At 43.5% G+C, this 21243-nt stretch overlaps 1 protein-coding gene across 2 annotated transcripts in view; it reads right to left on the reverse strand.

Moving 5' to 3' along the window:
- tead1b (TEA domain family member 1b) overlaps positions 1-21243 on the reverse strand; it is a 77438-nt gene that overhangs the window by 19914 nt on the left and 36281 nt on the right. For both annotated transcript variants that reach the window (XM_080766071.1, XM_080766072.1), the window contains 2 exons: positions 4436-4500; positions 1784-1846 (listed from right to left, as the gene is read on the reverse strand). In XM_080766071.1, coding sequence (XP_080622197.1) covers positions 1784-1846; positions 4436-4500 — 128 coding nt within the window. The remainder of the gene's footprint in view (positions 1-1783; positions 1847-4435; positions 4501-21243) is intronic.

The raw sequence follows: 21243 nt of genomic DNA on the forward strand, positions 1-21243 counted from the left end.
AACTGTTTTCACTCAAACAGCTGCTTGTGACATTGAAAGCATTCATGGTCTTACTGACGTTTTAACACACACACACACACACACACACACACACACACACACACACACACACACACACACACACACACACACACACACACACACACACACACACACACACACACACACACACACACACACACAATCAATCAATCAATCAATCAATACTGGTAGTAAAGGGAAAGTGCCTCGGAGTAAGGGGAAAGTGTCTTTAAATGCCTTAACCACATCTAAAGTTTCTGGTGAGATGTAAATAATGTCAAATAATTGACAGGAGAATCTTGTGAGACGACCTGCATCTGAAAGAGGAGGAAGGAATGCAACCTGCGACAGCCACAAGTCAACGTGTGAGCCCAGAGTTATAAACGGATTACAGAGCAAGACCAGAACAACAGAGCAGAGACACAGCCTTTCAGAAACAGCCAGCGTCGCAGCCAGCGCCGGCCTCCACTCAGAGCTCTAAATGCCTCTGATAGGGTGGACGGAGATAATGGAGGGGGGTTCTTTAAAAGGAAGCCGAGGTTTAAAACTCCTCTCTGTTATTTTAATATGAACCCATTCAGCATGCTTTACGGTAATAGGTGTAAGCAGACTGCTCAACTATGAACTAGCTTTTTAGACATTCACCCACAGCCAATGCATGTTGCCAGCATGCTTCCCCCCACAAGGAACATAACATAGTACCTTTAACTCAGACATTTAGTAACAATAATGACATCATGAATTTTCTTACTTCTTGATACAAAACATTATTATTATTATTTTCATTATTATTTGTATGCAGACATTGCATCCGGTTATACAAATATATATATACACGCGCGCGCACACGCACACACACACACACACACACACACACACACACACACACACACACACACACACACACACACACTGCTCCAATGTATTCGTACATTGGAAGGATGAATATAGGCTGCATGGTAATTAAAAACAAAATTGATCAATAAAAAAAGGGAGGTTAGACATCCGAAGCCAACTATACGACTAGCAGTGGGTCTGGGGCTTAAGGGGTTAAATAAGGGAAGCAGAGAGCACCAAGGATGCATTCACTCTGTCACCAAGGGAAACAGGAAGCAGAGAGCACCAAGGATGCATTCACTCTGTCACCAAGGGAAACAGGAAGCAGAGAGCACCAAGGATGCATTCACTCTGTCACCAAGGGAAACAGGAAGCAGAGAGCACCAAGGAGGCATTCACTCTGTCACCAAGGGAAACAGGAAGCAGAGCACCAAGGCATTCACTCTGTCACCAAGGGAAACAGGAAGCAGAGCACCCAGGGGCCCTTTTTGAAACTAGCTCCTCGCCACTCGCCCTACACACTTCCACTCGGTTTGAGCATAGATATATAAATAACCGAGACGCAATGCAATGCAAGTGGATGGAAGGGATTCCGGGGGCCGTCTCTATTATTTATATATCTATGCTCAAATCAAGTGGAAGTGTGTAGGACGAGTGACGAGGAGCTAGTTTCAAAAAGGGGGCGGCATTCACTCTGTCACCAAGGGAAACAGGAAGTAAAGACAGCACAGCAACCACAAGCCCATAAGCAGAAAAAGCGCATACCTTTAGCTTGGAATGAAATTCACGAGATTTCCTTCTGGCAAGAACCTGAATGTGACTAGACACCTGCGGTGGGGGGGTAGGGGAGGAAGGAAAACAAAGGGACAGCCTGTAACCATGGCAATGACAACCCCCCTGCAAACTGGGCAAAGCCAAAACGTACCTTAATGGCTGCCTGGATTTCTCGAACTTTCTTTCTTGCTAAGACCTGTATGTGACTAGACACCTTCATTACCAGAAAAGGAAAAAAAGGAAAAAGGAAAAAGGAAAAAAAAACAAGAAAACCAAAGAGTACAAAGTGGATTACACATCGGGGTTGAAAACACTTGAAGGGAGATAAGCCCTACTATAGAAGCATCTCTCCAAGCCACACATCAACCTTACAGCCAACAAAGCATTACACTGTCTGTTGTTGTCACTTAATCCATTCTGGGCGGGAACCCCTTTTGGTGTTTTAAGTATTATACTTTAGCTATTGAAAAATAGCAGATCTACAAGCTTTGTGGTGCAAATCTTATATGAAATATACATTTTTGGAAATATATTTCAGAGCGAAATTTTTTAATTAAACTAAACTAAATATTTGCTTCTCGGGGAGTCCCTGGAACAACATATTTTGAGATGGGGGTCCGTGGCCCAATAGAGATAATTCTGGGGGTCCTTGACATGAAAAAGGTTGAGCACATCTGACATAGAAACATGGATTTTTCAGAAAACTATTAGGATTTAGAAGCCTATTTTTAAATTGCCATCCGTCCAAAATGGGTTAAGTGAACTGATTAAGGAGGATGCAGGCCCCTTTAGCACACATTAACAGAGCGCAGATGTGATCTGCTGTGTACTGAATGAAAATTGGCCAGTCTAGTATTCTTTGGGGGGATCTGGATATAAGGCATTTCACTGGCCAAGTTTGCCTTGAACATTCATATAGTCCAAAAACATTTCATGTTCCTCCTCATATGAAATATTCATCAGTGCAGATTGTAGAATGGTAGTGTGTGTTCGTTGTGTGTGTGTGTGTGTGTGTGTGTGTGTGTGTGTGTGTGTGTGTGTGTGTGTGTGTGTGTGTGTGTGTTTCCTTCTGCCCTACATGACTGGATATTGCATTGTGTATTTGCATTTCTTTTGGAGTGGATTCATTTTCTGTAGTGGTTTTAATCAAGCAAATCACACCCATGTCGTAAAGAAGCTTGCGTGTGCGCGCTCGTGCGTGTGTGTGCGCGTGTGTGTGTGTGTGTTCGTGTGTGTGTGTAAAGTGGGTAATTGGCAAATATCAGTGCAGATCACCACAATCAAATGGCCACTGCAGGTAAGGTCTTTGAAAGTAGGGAAATTGTCTTGTATTATTATGTTTTATTGTCCTTGACATAAATAGCTATGTTTAAATGTCACTGTCACAGTTATCCTTGCATAAATGGCTGTAAGTATAAATGCCATGGTCACATACAGTACAACAGCACTCGGGAAGACAGCTGTGATTATTCTGTACTGAGAGGGAGAATCACTACACAGGCTTTCTGGTCAGATGCACACACTGATCAATGCACACACACTTATCAAATGTCACTTTCATTCGTGTTTATCGTTGCCATGAGTGTAGACGTCTAGGGAATGTCCTGCTCTGTGGGGACACAGGTGGCCTCGCACCGTCATCAGAACATCCTCACAGTTAATCAAACTAATCCATTCAATCATGTTTACATTAATCAATAGAATAATCTCTAAAAGACGATAATTGCAGCCCTAATCGTCACGGCTCATGCTCAATGATACATTGTGTGTATGTATGTACTGTATGTGTGATTACTGATCAGTCCCAAGGGGCCGCTGGCTAAAGTTAACACAATACATCCCGTTACACTAGGCGGGATCGTGAGGCCCTAGTGCCAGTCAAATGTGCGAAATACCACCATAGAAGAAGAGATCCTGGGCAAGTGGGCAACCCAAGGACTGTCTATAGAGGACGAGACGCGAAGGCCGTACGGGCGACGCCATGTTGCTCCATGTTGCACACAATTTGTGCATGTACAACTTCCTGGTCTCAACTGCGCATGTTTCTTTCCTTCCATGGAGCAAACATGGCGTCGCCCGTACGGTCTTCGCGTCTCGTCCTCTTTAGACAGTCCTTGTGGGCAACCAGGAAGTGTAGGCCCCCCCCGCCCCCCACACTACATTGTGGCTTCACTGAAGGCAGCGGTGGACCGGCGAGGAGTTGTTTTCGCCAGCCCGATGTAAGAACAGGGAATAATAAGTGTGTGTGTGTGTGTGTGTGTGTGTGTGTGGGCACAGTATAAGCATGTTCTCTAAGTAGTGTCGCTTGACTTTTGCAGCAGCAGTCATAATATATTCACCTTTTAACATGATTTCAACATTCATGTACAATATCGTCACTGTCGCACAGAAACCTTGTATTGCCATAATTTCTTCCTTTTTCATAAATGCAAGCCCTATTATTTGCACTATACTGTAGCACCTCGAAACACATTGTGAGATTGTAGACATACCCAAATGATGCCAAGTTGATATAAGTGGTATAATTCTATCTGTGGGTTTGATAAATATTGAACCAATGAAAAGTATTTACAAAAGCTTGTAATAGTAAATACCGTAATAATACAGTAGCTAGACTGGATCCATTGGAACACACATTCTTGTATACATGTATTAAAAGTAATACTTTTCAAGGTTCATGTCTGACAGTGACAATATTCAGGTTAACAACTTGTAACATTTCTATTTCACATGCATATTCAGTTTCTTCTTCTTTGACACAGTATTCATATCATTCAGTCGTAGCATGCACCTACTGTCTTACCTGCTTTCGAGTCCTCGTCTTCCCCGTCCGAAGCTTGATGTATCTGGCTATCAGCTCATTTCGACCTGAAAAAGTAGAAAAACACGTAATCATTATTATCACTAGTCCATACCATACATACCTAACCATGCACACTCAAAGTATTTGCAGACTTTGGGTTATGCTCTGTGTACACAATGCATTGCATTTGTATTGCTGACATCCCTAAACAAAGTAATAGTAGTAGCAACTATTAGCAGCATTCAGGTGAATGATTTATTTATTTTTTGAGGCAAGTCGCCCCCCAGCCAACGCTGCGTTACCCGAGGATGTGCGCAGTGAAAGTATTTGCACACTTTGTTATTTATAGGCTGGGCAAGGGTCAATGTCTGCTTAGCTGCGACAGTTACAACGCTCACGCACGCACGCACGCACGCAACTAGTTACACTACTCGTTACACTACTTTTGCTTAACTTATTTTGAGAGAGAAAATATCCCGCAATATGAATACATTGTGGTGGTCTGGTCAGGTCAGGTGGTTCATGTTGCACTGTCCAACGTGTAATGTGGCACACGCCTACCCCCCCCAAAGAAACAGCTAGTGTCTCAACACACTGCGTCATGACTGTCGACAGCTTGCAGATCTGCTTTTTTGGGCACATAGAGGCTGTTTCCTTATTTATATCTGTCGCCACAGTGACAATGACGCTAGAAAATGGCGACCGGAAGAAGCTCGTTCTGAGCGAGTCTCCGCCCTGTGCCTATCCGAGTCTCCGCCCTGTGCCTATCTGAGTCTCCGCCCTGTGCCTATCCGAGTCTCCGCCCTGTGCCTATCCGAGTCTCCGCCCTGTGCCTATCCGAGTCTCCGCCCTGTGCCTATCCGAGTCTCCGCCCTGTGCCTATCCGAGTCTCCGCCCTGTGCCTATCCGAGTCTCCGCCCTGTGCCTATCCGAGTCTCCGCCCTGTGCCTATCCGAGTCTCCGCCCTGTGCCTATCCGAGTCTCCGCCCTGTGCCTATCCGAGTCTCCGCCCTGTGCCTATCCCTATAGCGGAAAGTCTGTATAGTTGCCCCGTGGTTAAGTCTAACCGACCTGTTGCTGCCACAACCTAGACTACAACTCCCACAACCTGGACTACAACATTGACCCGACCTGTTGCTCCCACAACCTGGACTACAACTCCCACAACCTGGACTACAACATTGACCCGACCTGTTGCTCCCACAACCTGGACTACAACATTGACCTGTTGCTCCCACAACCTGGACTACAACATTGACCCGACCTGTTGCTCCCACAACCTGGACTACAACATTGACCTGTTGCTCCCACAACCTGGACTACAACATTGACCCGACCTGTTGCTCCCACAACCTGGACTACAACATTGACCTGTTGCTCCCACAACCTGGACTACAACTCCCACAACCTGGACTACAACATTGACCTGTTGCTCCCACAACCTGGACTACAACATTGACCCGACACGTTGCTCCCACAACCTGGACTACAACATTGCACGTGTGAATCCGTGCAAGTGCTGTGAAGATGATATCCAAAGCACCATCCAGCTCACAGTGTTTTGGACACGGGCCGTAAATTAAAGTCATTTAAATCATCATATAATAATCAGGTGGACAATAATTCAAAAAGAAAGAAATTAGAACAATTCTGTTGGGGCTCAATAGTCAATAAGAAGTGAAGGTGAATGTTGAAAAAAGGAATGCAAAAACATTTTTGCAATCAAATAATCGGTTTAGTAGTTTAGTAGTACAAATATTATTCTTACTTTGATTAGTTACTTTAGTATTAGTTATTAGTACTTAGTTAATATAAAGCAATGACAATATATTTGTTTGTGCTCTGAAGTATACTTGCATAGATTAATCAAGACCCACCACTTGCTATGTTATTCACAATATATCATTATAGATTATACAACTATTATAGTATTATAAAAAACTGCAAGTTCAAGATCCAGAATTCACAATTCAGGTGTCAAGTTCATGCATATCATATAGGCTTGTGCATCTTAACAAATGAGCAAACCCAGATTAATTGTCTTGCGAGAACACCATGTTGCATTAGCATGAAAAAGCCTTGCATCAACACAGCCTTTCAAATTAATTTAATTTCGCCTCATTCTCTTCAAAGACTATGCCATGAAAGGAAACAGACCTAGACCTTCATACTGTTACAGAAATTAATGGCGACGGAAATACATTCGTTTAACCCATTTAGGCCTAAAAAAATGTCTTCTAAATCCTAACAGTTTTCTGAAATACCTCATGTTTCTAGGCTTATATCACTCAATATTTCATGTCAAGGACCCCAAAAATGATCTGTAATTGGCCTCCGACCCCCATCTGAAAATATGTTGTTCCAGGGACCTCCCCAGAAGCAAAGATTTGAGTTAAAAACTCCAAATTTGAGGCACATTTTCACGATTTTTCAAAAATAGCAGACCTACAAGCTCGTAGCTATGAGCTTGTAGATCTGCTATTTTTCAATAGCTAAATTATAACATAATGTTTAAAACACCAAAAGGGGTTCCCGCCCAAAATGGGTTAAAACAGTGCTGCTCTCACTAATTTATAATTAAAGCATAGCTTTGTAGAAATTTCTAATTAACAGCGGCTCCAAACATTCTTCTGCCCACTGCTCGGCTCTCTAATTGCCGCAGCAATGCACAATGACCCCTGCTTAGCCTTTTCATATGGTAATAACACGCCGCCAACCCCAAACTATTACACAAATTATAGGTAAAGACTCTAATTATGGTGTCCAGCTGTAACCAAGCACTGCCATGGATCCGCTTGTAATGCACCTCAACATAATTAAATGGTTTTTTTTGTTTTGTTTTTTTCTACTATCACATCATAAACAATTAAAGGCCCCTATACTCTTACATTACATTACATTTTACTTAGGAAACAAAGTACAGACCATTAGCAGTGCTATAAAGCGGCAGAACGCGTGGTGGTGGATCCGCGCTGGCCCTACAGAACAAGGCTGAGTGATGCTCAGCCTTCCCTGTTGTTTTGTGTAATAGAAACATGAAGGCAGACGTACAGGCTGAAGCCTCCATCCTGCTGTGCGGCCGGGGGGGGATTGCACTCCGCTCAGGTGTGCCAAAATGAAAGGCTGGGCCGGTCGGAGTAATGCTGCTTGAATTACTGCCACTTAACACTTGTCAAAGGGGAGGGAGAGACCGTGCCTCTGCTTCCCTCCAAATCTGCCCCTCGCTCCTCCAACGCCACTCTCTCTCCCCCTTATCACTTCCTCTCTCTGCTGAAGCAAAACGTTATAGAGAAGCCATTGACCGTATGCCCAACGCTGCCATCGCTGCAGTGAGGTTTGGTAAAGCTACGATTCCCCTTTGACAGCCCATACATCCTATCTGATTGTATTAAACCATGTTAAACTCACCAACAAACATTGCAGCTGTATGAAAAGCTTGAATGTTCCTCTTTATATCCGCAAAGTGTTTTTCACAAATTCCACCGTAGATATGTTATGAGCTATAAATTCCTTGCAGGTGTTGGGGTTTGGAAGCAACCTGCTGCCTCCTGCATTATGTTATGTGCAAATTCAAAACCGGTGGCAAGCAGGGCCATTGGATGATATCCAACGAGCACTTAAGTTCCAAACTACAACACTAGAAAAAAAACAAAAAAAAGGGATTTCTTGACAGTCCGTAGCTCATAACATATCTACAGTGAATTTTTAATGAAACAAATAGAAAGAGGATAATTCAAGCTTTTCAGCTGCAATGTTGGTGAGTTTAACATGGTTTAATACAATCAGACTTTTCTGTTTGGATGTACGGTATGGGCTGTCAAAGGGACATTGCTGCTAGTTACCACCTTGCTGGCAAGATGGCCGCGGTGGGCATATATGGTCAATGGGACTTCCACATAAAAGGGTAATTATTTAAATAAGGGAAAAATCTATGTCCATTGAATATTTTTCATGGTGACACACATTTGTCTACAGTTCTTTCTTGACCAAGAAATGCTTAAATCCTTCCATGTTAATCACTTAAGACCTAGGCCTATTTTACACTTTTGAAAAGGATTAAAATGGTGTTTGAAGTTATGTAGGTCAAGGATCAAGTGAATATCAAAAGTATAAATATTGGATAAAGCAACTTTTTTTTGTCTGGGGTGCACATGTAACAGACGTGATCTTGAGTTGTGTTATGAAGTACCACCAGGATCTCAGCAGTGAGTGGATTTATTCTGTACAAAAGACAACGAGGCAATCACTGCTCTGCTCGGACTTATACACAGTATGTCTTAACAACTTTGGGTACTGTACATATATGTATCAATATATTACACAATTGTAAATGAAAATAATAAAATAATCCGCAGAGCAAAATAAACACAACCTACCGCTTTCAAAGCCAATATGAAATAGGAAGTGCGGTAGGTTACGTAATTTCCTTAAAACCGCCTTTAGTGGAAGCACTATTAACCATGTTACACACACAAAAGCCAGAGTATGTTAAAATTAAAATGACCGCAGAAGTACTTTAAAGTGATATACCCCTTTAAGCTACAACAGGCACACGGGAACACGAGACCCGTTTTGTCCCTGCAAACACCTGTATGCATGCATCTGCCACACCTAGGCAGCTGTTGTTCAGCTCTGTGTGTGTGTGTGTGTGTGTCACGGTCGACCCCACTACTCTCTTCTCCTGCATGGCGTTTAGGTGAGGCCTGCCCATGTGAACCTGGTCATGTGACCTCTTTGGACAAATAAACAACATCTGGGGGTTTTACAATTGCGGCGTGGTCGCCCGGCGCACCTGCAGACTAAACTTTACCAGATGAAGCTCTACGGCCTGCACTTTATCTTCAATAATTCACACACACAACATAACACATAACATGACAATAAAGGCATTCATGCAAACGCCTGTTTCCAAGATCAAAGCACACAAATGGCCAGCTGAAAGCTTGCTTACTGTTGAATAATTCATTCTTTTCACCAGGCTGCGGGGGAAAAAGCTCAGCGGGTCGTGGCCATGCAGCCCGTTTCATTCTTGTGTTTGCACAGAACACTTTTTTTGTGACTGTTCACTTTCAGGCCTGATTGAATGAAAATAGTGGGATTTGTAATTTTTGGTGTGAGACACGATACAGTACACTTGACCTGACAGACAACTTTCTGTTACACTTAATATGTGGTAGAAACTGTGATTCCACACGGCAAAATCCTCAGTATCAATTTAAGGGTCCATTTGGTTACATCTGTACATGTAACAGACGTGATCTTGCGTTGTGTTATGAAGTAGCCTACCATAGACCAGGATCTCAGCAGTGAGTGGATTTATTCTGTACAAAAGACAACGAGGCTGCTCTGCTATGACTTGTATACGTTTTCCACAATAGCATTTGCTGGAAATAAAGCAGATGCAGTACCATGAAAACACAGTATGTGTCTTAACAACTTTGGGTACATAAATGTATCAATATATTACACAATTGTAAATGAAAATAATAAAATAATCTGCAGAGGAAAATAAACACAACCTACCGCTTTCAAAGCCAATATGAAATAGGTTCATTTCCTTAAAGGCAACCGCCTGAACTCTTAAAGTCACAGAACACTGGATCACAATACAATATAATGCCTGGGCAAGTGGAAGCACTATTAACCATGTTTGTTACATACACACTCAAGCGTTAAATGAATAGCAGATTGTACTGTGTAGTGTGTGATAGAATACAACAGTTATTATCATTGTTTTTAGGGATTGATATTGGTATAGCAACTGCTTAAACTGTGTTTAATTTGAATACTCTTTTAATGCTTTTGTTTTCACTTTTGAGGTTTTGGTAATCATGTAGTTTATTTCCCACACAGTAATAACCAGTTAAAAACTAGCGAATGGCGTTGCTCCAATGTGGATGTTAATGTACTGTGGCCACCATCAGTCACCTACTGTAGGTTTCAGCCCAATCTGAGCCCCACTGATTTCCATTATAAGATTCAAGTTAAATATTTCGAATAATATATAAAACAAAATGTAAAGAAAAACAAAGTCTACTGGCAGCATATACACAAGAAATGTGGCTCTGATTGGTCAGAGCCACAGTTTAAGAGATTAGAGCCGGACACACACACACACACACACACACACACACACACACACACACACACACACACACACACACACACACACACACACACACACACACACACACACACACACACACACACACACACACACACACACACACACACACACACGCACACACACACACACACACACACACCCTCTTAAAACGTTTGAGACTGTCTCCGTTGTCCCCCTTTTTGTTTGTTTGTTGTTTGTTTGCGTCCGTTTCCGACGTTCTGTGCGTGGTTCAATGACTATGTGTTCCTGTCCATGCAGTTAGGTCATAACATTAGCAGCTGTTTGGAGCTGCGGTCGTACAGTGGCTCGCTGGCTGCGGTCGAGGCTGCGCTGCGGAAATCAGCCCTGTCGCGACGCATGGCTGGCAGCATGACGACGATGATGAAGACTGGGTCAGACTCCCATTGGCTTAGATGGCGTTTCAGGGTACGGGGTCAGACTCCCATTGGCTTAGGCAGCATGGGGATGATGATGACTGATGAAGACTATAGGTCGCTATTAAAAAAGGGCCTGAAAGAAATGCACTGCACTGCTACAGTTGAGGCAGAGAGTCGAGACCTGTGGAGTTTCGACAAGGGATCCTGAAGTGAGAGTGTTAACTCTTTAAGGGGCATTCCTGTTGTCACTCAAAGCAGCAGGAAAAGGATTAGATATTTATAACATAACCCCAAGAGGGGTCCTGCTGCTTGGCAGCTGGAGGGGTGTGTATTCCTTTCCCCAGCCCAACCACAGTGAACTCTCCCTTGAATCCCAATGACCCTGGAGGTTCTGGGGACGTATGAATGGCACTCCAGCGGCAGCCCCACAATGAGATGGTGGCTCAACTCTTCCCCCCGGATTGTCCCCCAAGCAGCTGATTCCTCATTCAGTCAGAAATCCAATTTGGCTCTTAGCATCCTTTCTCCAAGGATTCTAGGACAGGCTCCCTCCATCCCTGTTTTGTTACTTAACAATAGCCCCTCCACAGCGGCCGAGCCCACCGCAACAGTCCACCACAGACCAACCACTGAGGTAAGGAAGACTCTTTCCTAATCAGCACATAATACTTAAACCACTTTCAACCTGGCGTCGCCGCGTTGGGCATAAAAGTAAATAAATGGCCCGGTGGCTGGCGTAGCCGTCTGGGCACCGATAGGCTGCTTATGCCGCCTGACAGGCGCGCTGCGGGTTCGACTACAGATCCCGACGGGTTCGACTACAGATCCCGACCACCTTTGCTGCGTGTCACAATCACAGCCCATATGATCTCTCTCTAACCATTTCCTTTTTTTTCCAAGAACCAAAAACTCTAGCTGGGGTTCCTGTGTTTTGCGTTACATCGAAATTGGTGACTCGTATATGAACACAGTTTCGACAGAAGCAACAGCTGTACCTATTTGAAATAGTCTCACACAGGGCCCTGCGAGCTTGCGCTGTTAAATTCCATTGTTAATACAGGCCTGCCACCTGAATGTCAAAATATCAACATTATATTGCACACCTAGGGAAAGGTTGTGACAACAAGATTAGCATTCACATTCAAAACATTCCACCAGATAACATCTAATATGGAACTATTTAACAAGAAAAAGAAAACTATTGATCCAAATAACACATTAATCAATACTGAGACAATAGTGATTATCTCCACTGGCATACTAACCAAAAGGTTCCATAGGAACACCACCAAGGCTTTACGTATCCCGCATATGATAAACACCGGGGCTAATTTAAGTAATGGCATATTAAACATTTTAACTGCCTTGGCCGTGTCTTCTGACTGGCAAGAACGATATACTCCTGCTTTGCTCCAGTATTTCTTTTCCCCTTTCTTTTTTTAAAAGCACTCATTTCCTGTAACAGCACTTTTGTTTAACGCAGACCCGACCACAGTCACATCTGGCGGAGCGGTCTGCCATGATGTCAGTGAATGCATGGGAGACAGAAGCAGTGGGCCTGGCTTTGGAAGGCAGCGGCAGTTCGCCTGGTCATACAGACGCCAAATGATCTCTTCATGTGGTCGCGTCGGCCCTGTTCTGATCTCTGTAGCACACAGGATGGCATTACCAGCTCAGTGGCCTTGTGGTTAGAGTGTCCGCCCTGAGACTGGGAGGTTGGGGTTCGATCCCCGGCCGGGTCATAACCAAAGACTGTAAAAATGGGACCCAATGCCTCCCTGCTTGACACTCAGCATCAAAGGGTTGGATCGGGGGGTCAAATCTACTAATCAAATGATTCCCGAGCGCGGCACGGCTGCAGCTAACCGCTCCTTGGCTGCGGCTCACCGCTCCAAGAGAGATGGGTCAAATGCGGAGAACAAATTTCACTGCGGTAACGTGCGTGACAAATCGTACGACTTTGACTTTTGATTACCCTGCTTTGCTCTCTCTGTAGAACAGTGCTTCTTAAACTTTTTAGCCCGTGACCCAAAAGAGAAATTAGATGTTTGCCACATGCTACGTCCAACCTGCAGGGAAACTCCCCCCTGTCAGGTGTAAAGGAGCAACTTGGACACTCATGAAGGAAGCATGAGTTCAAGTCCGTTGCTCTCCCCATGTCCCCCATAATATATGGGGACTAGGTTGGTGGAGGGTGTGTAGAGCCCAGGATCACATTAGATAATTGTCACAGGGGTGAAAAATAGGTTACAAAATCGTGGGATAAAAACATTCCCAAAAAACGAATGATTTGCATGAATTAAAAACAAAATTCAATAATTTTTGTAATGTCATGAAAAAAAATAAACATAGCTACTATCAATTTCTTTGATTTTTTTCATGAAATTAAAAGTAGTGAAATTAAAGTGCTATGTTCACTACTATCAATTTCTTTGATTTTTTTCACGAAATAAAAAAGAATCATTTAATTTGTTTTGTTTTTTGTTTTCTTTTTGTCTTGTCTTGTCTTGTCTTGTCTTGTCTTTTATGTTTTGTTTTGTTTTTGTTTTGTTGCATCTATTTTTCCTTTCTAAAGCTATTTTGAATATTAAAAGGGCTGGCACTATAAGCTGAGGCTTCTGCCAAACAGTCCCTTTTGGTCAAAAAAGAAAACCCTGAATACATTGTATAAGGTGTGTGTACTTTAAATGACCAATAAACTTGAACTTGAAACTTGAAACTTGACAGCATCTCACACGTCTGTGACGTCTGCGTCAGACAGCTTCCCTGTTCACTTCCGTCATATGTTTAACCCATTTTGACATAATCATCTAAATCCTGACAGTTTCTGTATGTTTCTATGTCGGTCGTTTCTATGTCGGTCGTTGAAAAATAGCAGACCTACATACGAGCTTGTAGATCTGCTATTTTTCAATAGCTAAAGCATTATATAATGCACCAAAAAGGGGTTCCCGCCCAGAATGTATTAAAAAAAAAGAGTATCTACCGGTAGTTGCAGCGTGTTGTAGAAACACTGAAGCGCATGAATCAAATCAACTTTCACAGCCAGACATTTATAAATGAGAGTAAGATGGGGAAAAACGTGTGACTTTGGACAAATCGAAGCATGTTTTCTGAAAGGCCAACCTCTCATCAAACCACTTATACTTTACTGACCCATGCAGACTTTTAAGACTTAAAACAGTTGTCCATATATGTAATACATTATTGAATTGTGTGTGTGTGTGTGTGTGTGTGTGTGTGTGTGTGTGTGTGTGTGTGTGTGTGTGTGTGTGTGTGTGTGTGTGTGTGTGTGTGTGTGTGCGAGCACATAGTAGTGAATCCAAACAATGGCCCTGGATTTCCTGGATTTCCTGTCAACCGTGATAGATGACTCAAGGGTCTGAGGCAGGTATTAGCATGACAATAGACTAAACCGACAATATGAAGGCATTCATCAGGACGGTCCTTCGTCTCTGGTATTGGGAATAGCATACAGGTGCAGGAAGCAGACTCAACAATATCGCAGAGGAGTCGCGGCTGCTTGCCAGGAGGAGCATGAGAATCCATTTCCTAGCGCTGACTGAAGTCAACTTGTTGCTGTGATTAGGAACAATATAGTCTCTCTCTCATTTGGGAGGGAGGATGCTCTGACATCAGTCCATTCTATCTGCCTATTGGTGAGTGAGTGCCCAACGGGACTATATGTTGACTCAGCAGAGTTCTGCGTTAATAATAATACATCCACTTGAATGATTCATGTGCAACTGCCAAGTTGACAATAATAATAATAATAATAATAATAGTTTGGACCTCTAATCATCTGAAACAATGTCATCTATACATAAAGCACAGCAGCTGCTGTGATAATGCAGGTGTTTCTCACGTAAAAGGTGTAAAAGACCAAGGCGCAGTTGGAGGAAACACATGGACTCACTGGCCTTGGAACGTCTCGGGATCCCCCAGGATCACTGGGGGGGAGCTGTTGCCCCCGCGACCCGACTACGGATAAGCGGTTGAAGATGGATGGATGGATGGATGGAAGGTGTAAACGCCAATTTCCCAGGTAAAAGCTCCATGCCATAACCTCAAATCCCTGTTCTCTCATTGGTAAAAAGTAGTCGGAGCTCACAACCGTATGCCACTAAAATCCACTTATAAGAAGGACAGAGGATAAAGTCAGCTGTTGCCAATGCATGATTACAATCTACTGTACGTCCGTTTCTAGACATTGCCCGTCTTACCAGACTTGGAGGTGGATAGCTATGGTGGACAGTCTGGTGACAGTCTGGCGCAAGGTTACTCCGTGGTGGGAAATAATACAAGTACGGTATAATACAAGAGAATGACAGCTTGGCACGCGCGACAGATGACGCTCCAGAATGCAGCCTTGTAACACACACACACACACACACACACACACACACACACACACACACACACACACACACACACACACACACACACACACACACACACACACACACACACACACACACACACACACACACACACACACACACACACACACACACACACACACACAGTTGCATGCCTGCAGACTTAATGATCACTCACCCTATTCTGCTATTCTGAGAGCGTGGCAGTCCCGCCCCCTTTCATGACAACGCCAGGCTCAGGAGAACAAAAAAAGTAACTTGTAACCTGCTGTTTTTTTTTCATACTTTCTAATTCTTTGTTTGCCCCAAAACATTGTGTTTTATTGTCATGATTTGTCATGACAAGAGTTGGCTTTGTCCGCGGCGTATAAACGTCTTTAAATAAATACTTTCTGAAAAGTCTATGAGGAAAATGAACGGGGGTTTCTTTTTTCCGGGTCTCTCGAGGGGGCGGGACCCCCCCCCCCTCCCCATACAGTTAAGTGCATGAACATAGCACACTTGCTGATATATTTCTTCACTGTCTGTGTCATGCTCACGCACACACAGTGCACACACACACACACACACGCGCGAGCGAGAGAGCACACACACACACACACACACACACACACACACACACACACACACACACACACACACACACACACACACACACACACACACACACACACACACACACACACACACACACACACACACTCTTTGTGATCGGTGATGTACTCACATTCTCAAGAATGAGAGGTGCACCTGACCATAAGTGTCTTGACTAGAAGAATGGAATGCCGCCTTGGGCCAGTCCAACAACCAACTATGTTACAATATTAATTCACTGTGCCAACAGTGCAACTATTACGTAAGCTAAGCTATTGTGCTTATATTCCCCAGTGCTAATTGACCAGTGGTTTTCTGACCTTCAGAAAGTGCCCAGTCATTAAGGCTGTGCGAAGTCTAACTGATGCCCTTCCATCCATAACTCAATCGAATGGAAGTCAAGGAACAGACCTCTCACTGTTGTTCAGACTTCAGGTTGATTAATGAATACGAGATTCATTACATGACCCAAAAAAAAAAAAGAAAAGAAAAAAACACTATTGATAAATTAATTAACTGCTCTTTAAAAATCCATAATTGTCTGTCTCTAGACACTGAAAGAAATCAATACTTAACTTGAAAGGAGCGTATTGAGCTGGATAAAAGGCTTTATTGCAGCGGTTGGGTCAGAAGTGGTTGAGATAATGTATTAGCAGAACAATGGGGGATTAAAGGTGACATGTTCTCCCAAAGCCTTACAAGACAGAACGCATCAGGTCACTAACCTGACCTGAGCCTTCCTGGAGACAGAGCATTACAGCTAGCCGACCTCTGTTGAACCGCTGCCCGCGTTGCACACCAGGGTTAGGAGTTAAAGGCAGCATCTTTATCACTCAGCAGGTCCTTTAAACTAGCTTTGTCCCTGGTCTACCTTTGTGTCAGGGAAGACTAGCTGCTCTCCTTCCAGCTCTGACTATGCAACACACCCTCACAGGGGACCAATTTACGCAGCCAGCCCTGAGTCTGAATCACTCTATCAATTAGGAGCCACTGAGTTTATCATCACTGCATTACTGCCTAAGCTGGCCCTGGCCGTTGTGTTGTGTTGAGGTGTGTCTCTCAGGAGAGAGGGGGTGGGGGGGGGGACGACAACGACAAAACAAACGACCGTGGTGTGGAGCTACAGTTGGACAGGCCGGCGTACTAATCTGAGAGGATGGCTGTAATTATGAGTCCCCTGAGGGACTGGCTGTGGAGCGAGACCATGTGTGAACATGACGGTGACAGGCGGCTAAGGTACAGACCCCTCCCCCCCCCCCCCCCCCCCCCACAACAAGGTAAGGCACAGAGTCAAATCAATATTTTCAATCTCTCAGGATCAATGTGGCATCTGGGAACAAGGGGGGGAGAAGTGTTAGCAGCACTGACCAATGTGTATACGCGGTAAATGAGAAGTCAAACTTTGTGATGGTGATGTACTCGTTGCATTTCTCAGAATGAGAGGTGCACCAGAGTGTCGTTGACTGACTGGAAGAATGGAATTCAGCCTTGGCCAGTTTAATAATCCAAAATACTGTAGTAATGTCCCATCCAGACTATAGCGAAAATAACTATGTTGCACAGCTTGATAAATACAGCCAATGTGCCATGCTATATTCACAACAATCTCACCACATTCCATTGAAGAGCAATGGATTTAATAATCCAAAATACCGTATTAATGTCCCATCCAGTCTACAGTGAACACAACTATGTTGCACAGCTTGATAAATACAGCCAATGTGCTATGCTATATCGTCACAATCTCGATAGCCCACATTCCCACATTGAAGAGCAATGAATTTAAAGGACCCTTGGGCCAGACTGCAATGTTGTGTTGAGTATGCCATTGCACATGCATATTGAATAAATAATCTTCATATGTCTTTATGTGAGCCTCCTACTGTATCTCCTATACGTTGGGAGTTTGAGAGCCGGTAGAGGAATAGAAGACATCAACACTTAAACTACAGTGTAGTGTCAGACGATGCACTAGATGACAGAATCATGCAGTCATTCAGAAACCATTCTCACGTTGATTGTACAAAAATGGTTCCATCAGTGTAAAATGATCTCATCAGTGTAAAAGTGTTTCATCAATAGATGTCCTCCTCGGTATACGAAACGGATGATTTCTCCGAACAGAGCACCTAAGTGACACTGCATCTTTAAGAAGCCCAGAGTTCCACTGTGTTTTAGTCAAACAAAAGCAGCCAATTGGGACCGTGCAACCTGAAACCAGAAGCTGTGCACGGAGGGCCTCACACAGACCTCAGAGCTGCCTGGGACACACCCCATAAACTCCTGCTTCAGGCACAGAAGCATGCCCTGCTATCCAACCGGCCCATGCAAACAGCTCCGTAAATACAAAACAAAAACGTGTATAGTTGTGTGGTCAAATCACACAAGGCATAGCTTGAGTCACGGTTCATTCTACAAGGCTATGCTAGAGATAAGATACATTAATGATACTTAACACACATTAAAGACTCCTGACATTTTGTGACATCTTTGGTCCCGGGGGGAGGGGTGGGTGGGATTGTCTGTTTGTTTTTGTGTTCCTTTCTTTTGCTGTTATGTGTTTTCATATGTTTTGTTTTCTTTATCTTATTTCATTCATGATGTTAACATGTTTTATTGTGATTTTTTGTCTTAAATAAAAAACAATTGATAACAAAAAAAAAAAAAAACACACATTAAAGACGACACTGGGTTTAAAGACACTAGAAACCTAGTAAGTCGTTACTGTTGAATTTAAAATCAAGTCAAAGTCAAAGAATAAAGTATGTTGGAAAGTGTTAATCAAAACAATATTTTCATCACTTTAGACGACAGTCTTGTTTGTGCATTAACTCTGACAGAAATGCACTAAAGATATCACTACAGTAGTACATGCTTTCTGAAGAGAATGTGAAACAGTTGAAATCATGACGTGTTATTTTGTCATTATTTTCACATCTAATGTGGTGACAGCAGTTAAGCCAGCCAAAGCCAATAGCATATCATCACAGCCTCTGGTCAACAAGAAACCACAACATGAACAGCCATGCGTGGCATGATCAGCCCCCTGACTGACAGCCTTGGGCTGAAGTGGCTGAAGCAGGCTGAGAGCTGGACATGGAATCTCAGACAAAGTGACAGCATGCCAAGCTGGGTTATATTGTTCAGATTGACCAATATTATTCACTTCACACAGCAGCCATTTTGCGCTTACATCATACTTGAGGGCTGGGGAAAGGGGTGGGTCAAAATAAAAGGCGCTATAGAGTGCCCAGCATGATGAGACAGATTGTACTCTGAAAAGCACCGCCTTCCATTTCTACCCAAAACCGGGAGGTATAATATGTTCCATTACTACCTCGCGCTACAAGTCTGATCTCTGTTTAGAAGCGTTAATATAAGGAACTGGTTGGAATAACGTGTTCCTTCCACGCGCTACGTCCAACCAGGGAAACTCCCCCCTGTCAGGTGTAAAGGAGCAACTTGGACACTCAGGCATGAAGGAAGCATGAGTTCAAGTCCGTTGCTCCTCCCCTTGTCCCCCATATATGGGGACTAGGTTGGCGGAGGGTGTGTAGAGCCCAGGATCACATTAGATGATTGACACAGGGGTGAAAAATGGGTTAGAAAATCGTGGGATAAAAAAAATATATTAAAAAAAAGAAGCGTTAATATAAGTTTAGTTAAGTCAGAAATGAGGACAGAACATCAGCGTTCTGATCAAAACCACGGAGAGCGCCGTAGACTCAGAGATAATAGCAAGTTATGTCGACCAGTAAACAAGGAAGTGAATGGCTGCGTGCGCATGTGCTAAACATGTCTGGGAGCTCAGAGCAAGGCGTTGCCTATATAGCAACGGCCCTGTCAAAATAGATTATCCGGTTTTAGACCATTAAAAAAGACCTAAAGACGTCTCCACACGTCCTGGGCTTCTACGGGTGTACGTATACATAGGTGTAATTATGAAGACGTCTGGGGATGTTTTGGGCAAAATAAGTGTTTAAGAAATGGTCTCTCATTCCTGGGTTTTCAAATCAAATCAAAATGTATTTGCATAGCACATTTACAACAGCCCAAAGCTGACCAAAGAACACGTTTAAAAACTAAGCAATTCAAAGCATTAATACAAAAGAAACAACAACAAATGCAGGATAAGGAGAGCTCAAGTACAACTAAAATCGAAAGATAAGCTTAATTTGAAGGCCCCAATCGACTGGCCAGATGTACAGTACAGTAATCATGGGGAGGGGTACCATGTTCCAGAGCCTGGGGCACGCAGTCTCAAAAGCACAGTCACCCCTGAACGACCAGCAACAGCTTGTCCGCAGACCTTAGTGGCCTGGCTGGGATGTAGGGCTGGAGTCAATCCGGAAAAGGGTGACAGGCCGTGAAGGGTTTTAAAAACGAATAAAATAACCAACAACATCTAAATTTAGGTAGCCAATGAAGAGTGGCCAGTCAGTCACACACTGACAATAGCTGATCTACAAACCCACAATGCACAGCGCTGCAACAAAGATTTGAGCTTGCAGATCATATATTACATCATTATTACGCAGGCACGCAATTCTCTGCTGAGAGAGACGACAAGGCTATAAGGGTCACTAGCAAAGTGGACCCTCCTCAAACCGTACTGTAGACGCCTGTCAAATAATAAGCTCTGCACATCAAACATCAATCTTCTGCTCGGCAAACGTTATACGCAAAATGTTAAATTCGTGCCCGCAGTGTCATTTGTTCAACAATCTCACAGCTGTCTAAAAGACACTGAAGATAACTCAGTCACTGTTATGGTGACTGTTATGGTGGAGCAGAATCGAGATCTCAAAGTGTTTACTGTGTGCCACCTGGATGATTGTGTCACCTGTACTCCGAGCTCGTTGACTGTAGGCCTATTAGACACATGTTCCTCGCCTCCGTGGACTGCCCCGGGGTACAAAACAACAGGCGCCAACAAGCCCCAGTAGGACCGACTGTCAGCAAAGAGCTTTGTTTAAGGTGACAGGCGTAAAGACCACATGAAATATGTGGCGTGCCCTCCTCGAATCTTACACGCTGAGCTGTCATACAGTGCCTTTACGCCCTTAATTAATAATGCATCAGTGTAGTGTCTTTGAAAGGCAATCAATCAATTAAAAAAGAAACAAAACACGTAAAGGCTTTGTATCCAGTTAATATAAAAGCATTTAGGAAGTTTTTGCAGGGAAGAAAATAAAAATGGAGACACATAGACATCAAACTGATCAAAGCCCCTGCCTTTTTACCCGCCTGTATAAAACTGCCCTTTCCAGATCACGAATGCAGCATTTACTACATGGTGAAAGAAATGCAAATGCCCTCCTCTCCTCTCCT

The sequence above is a fragment of the Protomyctophum bolini genome (genome assembly GCF_963924005.1).
Source record: "Protomyctophum bolini genome assembly, chromosome: 1".
In the NCBI taxonomy this organism is placed as follows: Eukaryota; Metazoa; Chordata; class Actinopteri; order Myctophiformes; family Myctophidae; genus Protomyctophum; species Protomyctophum bolini.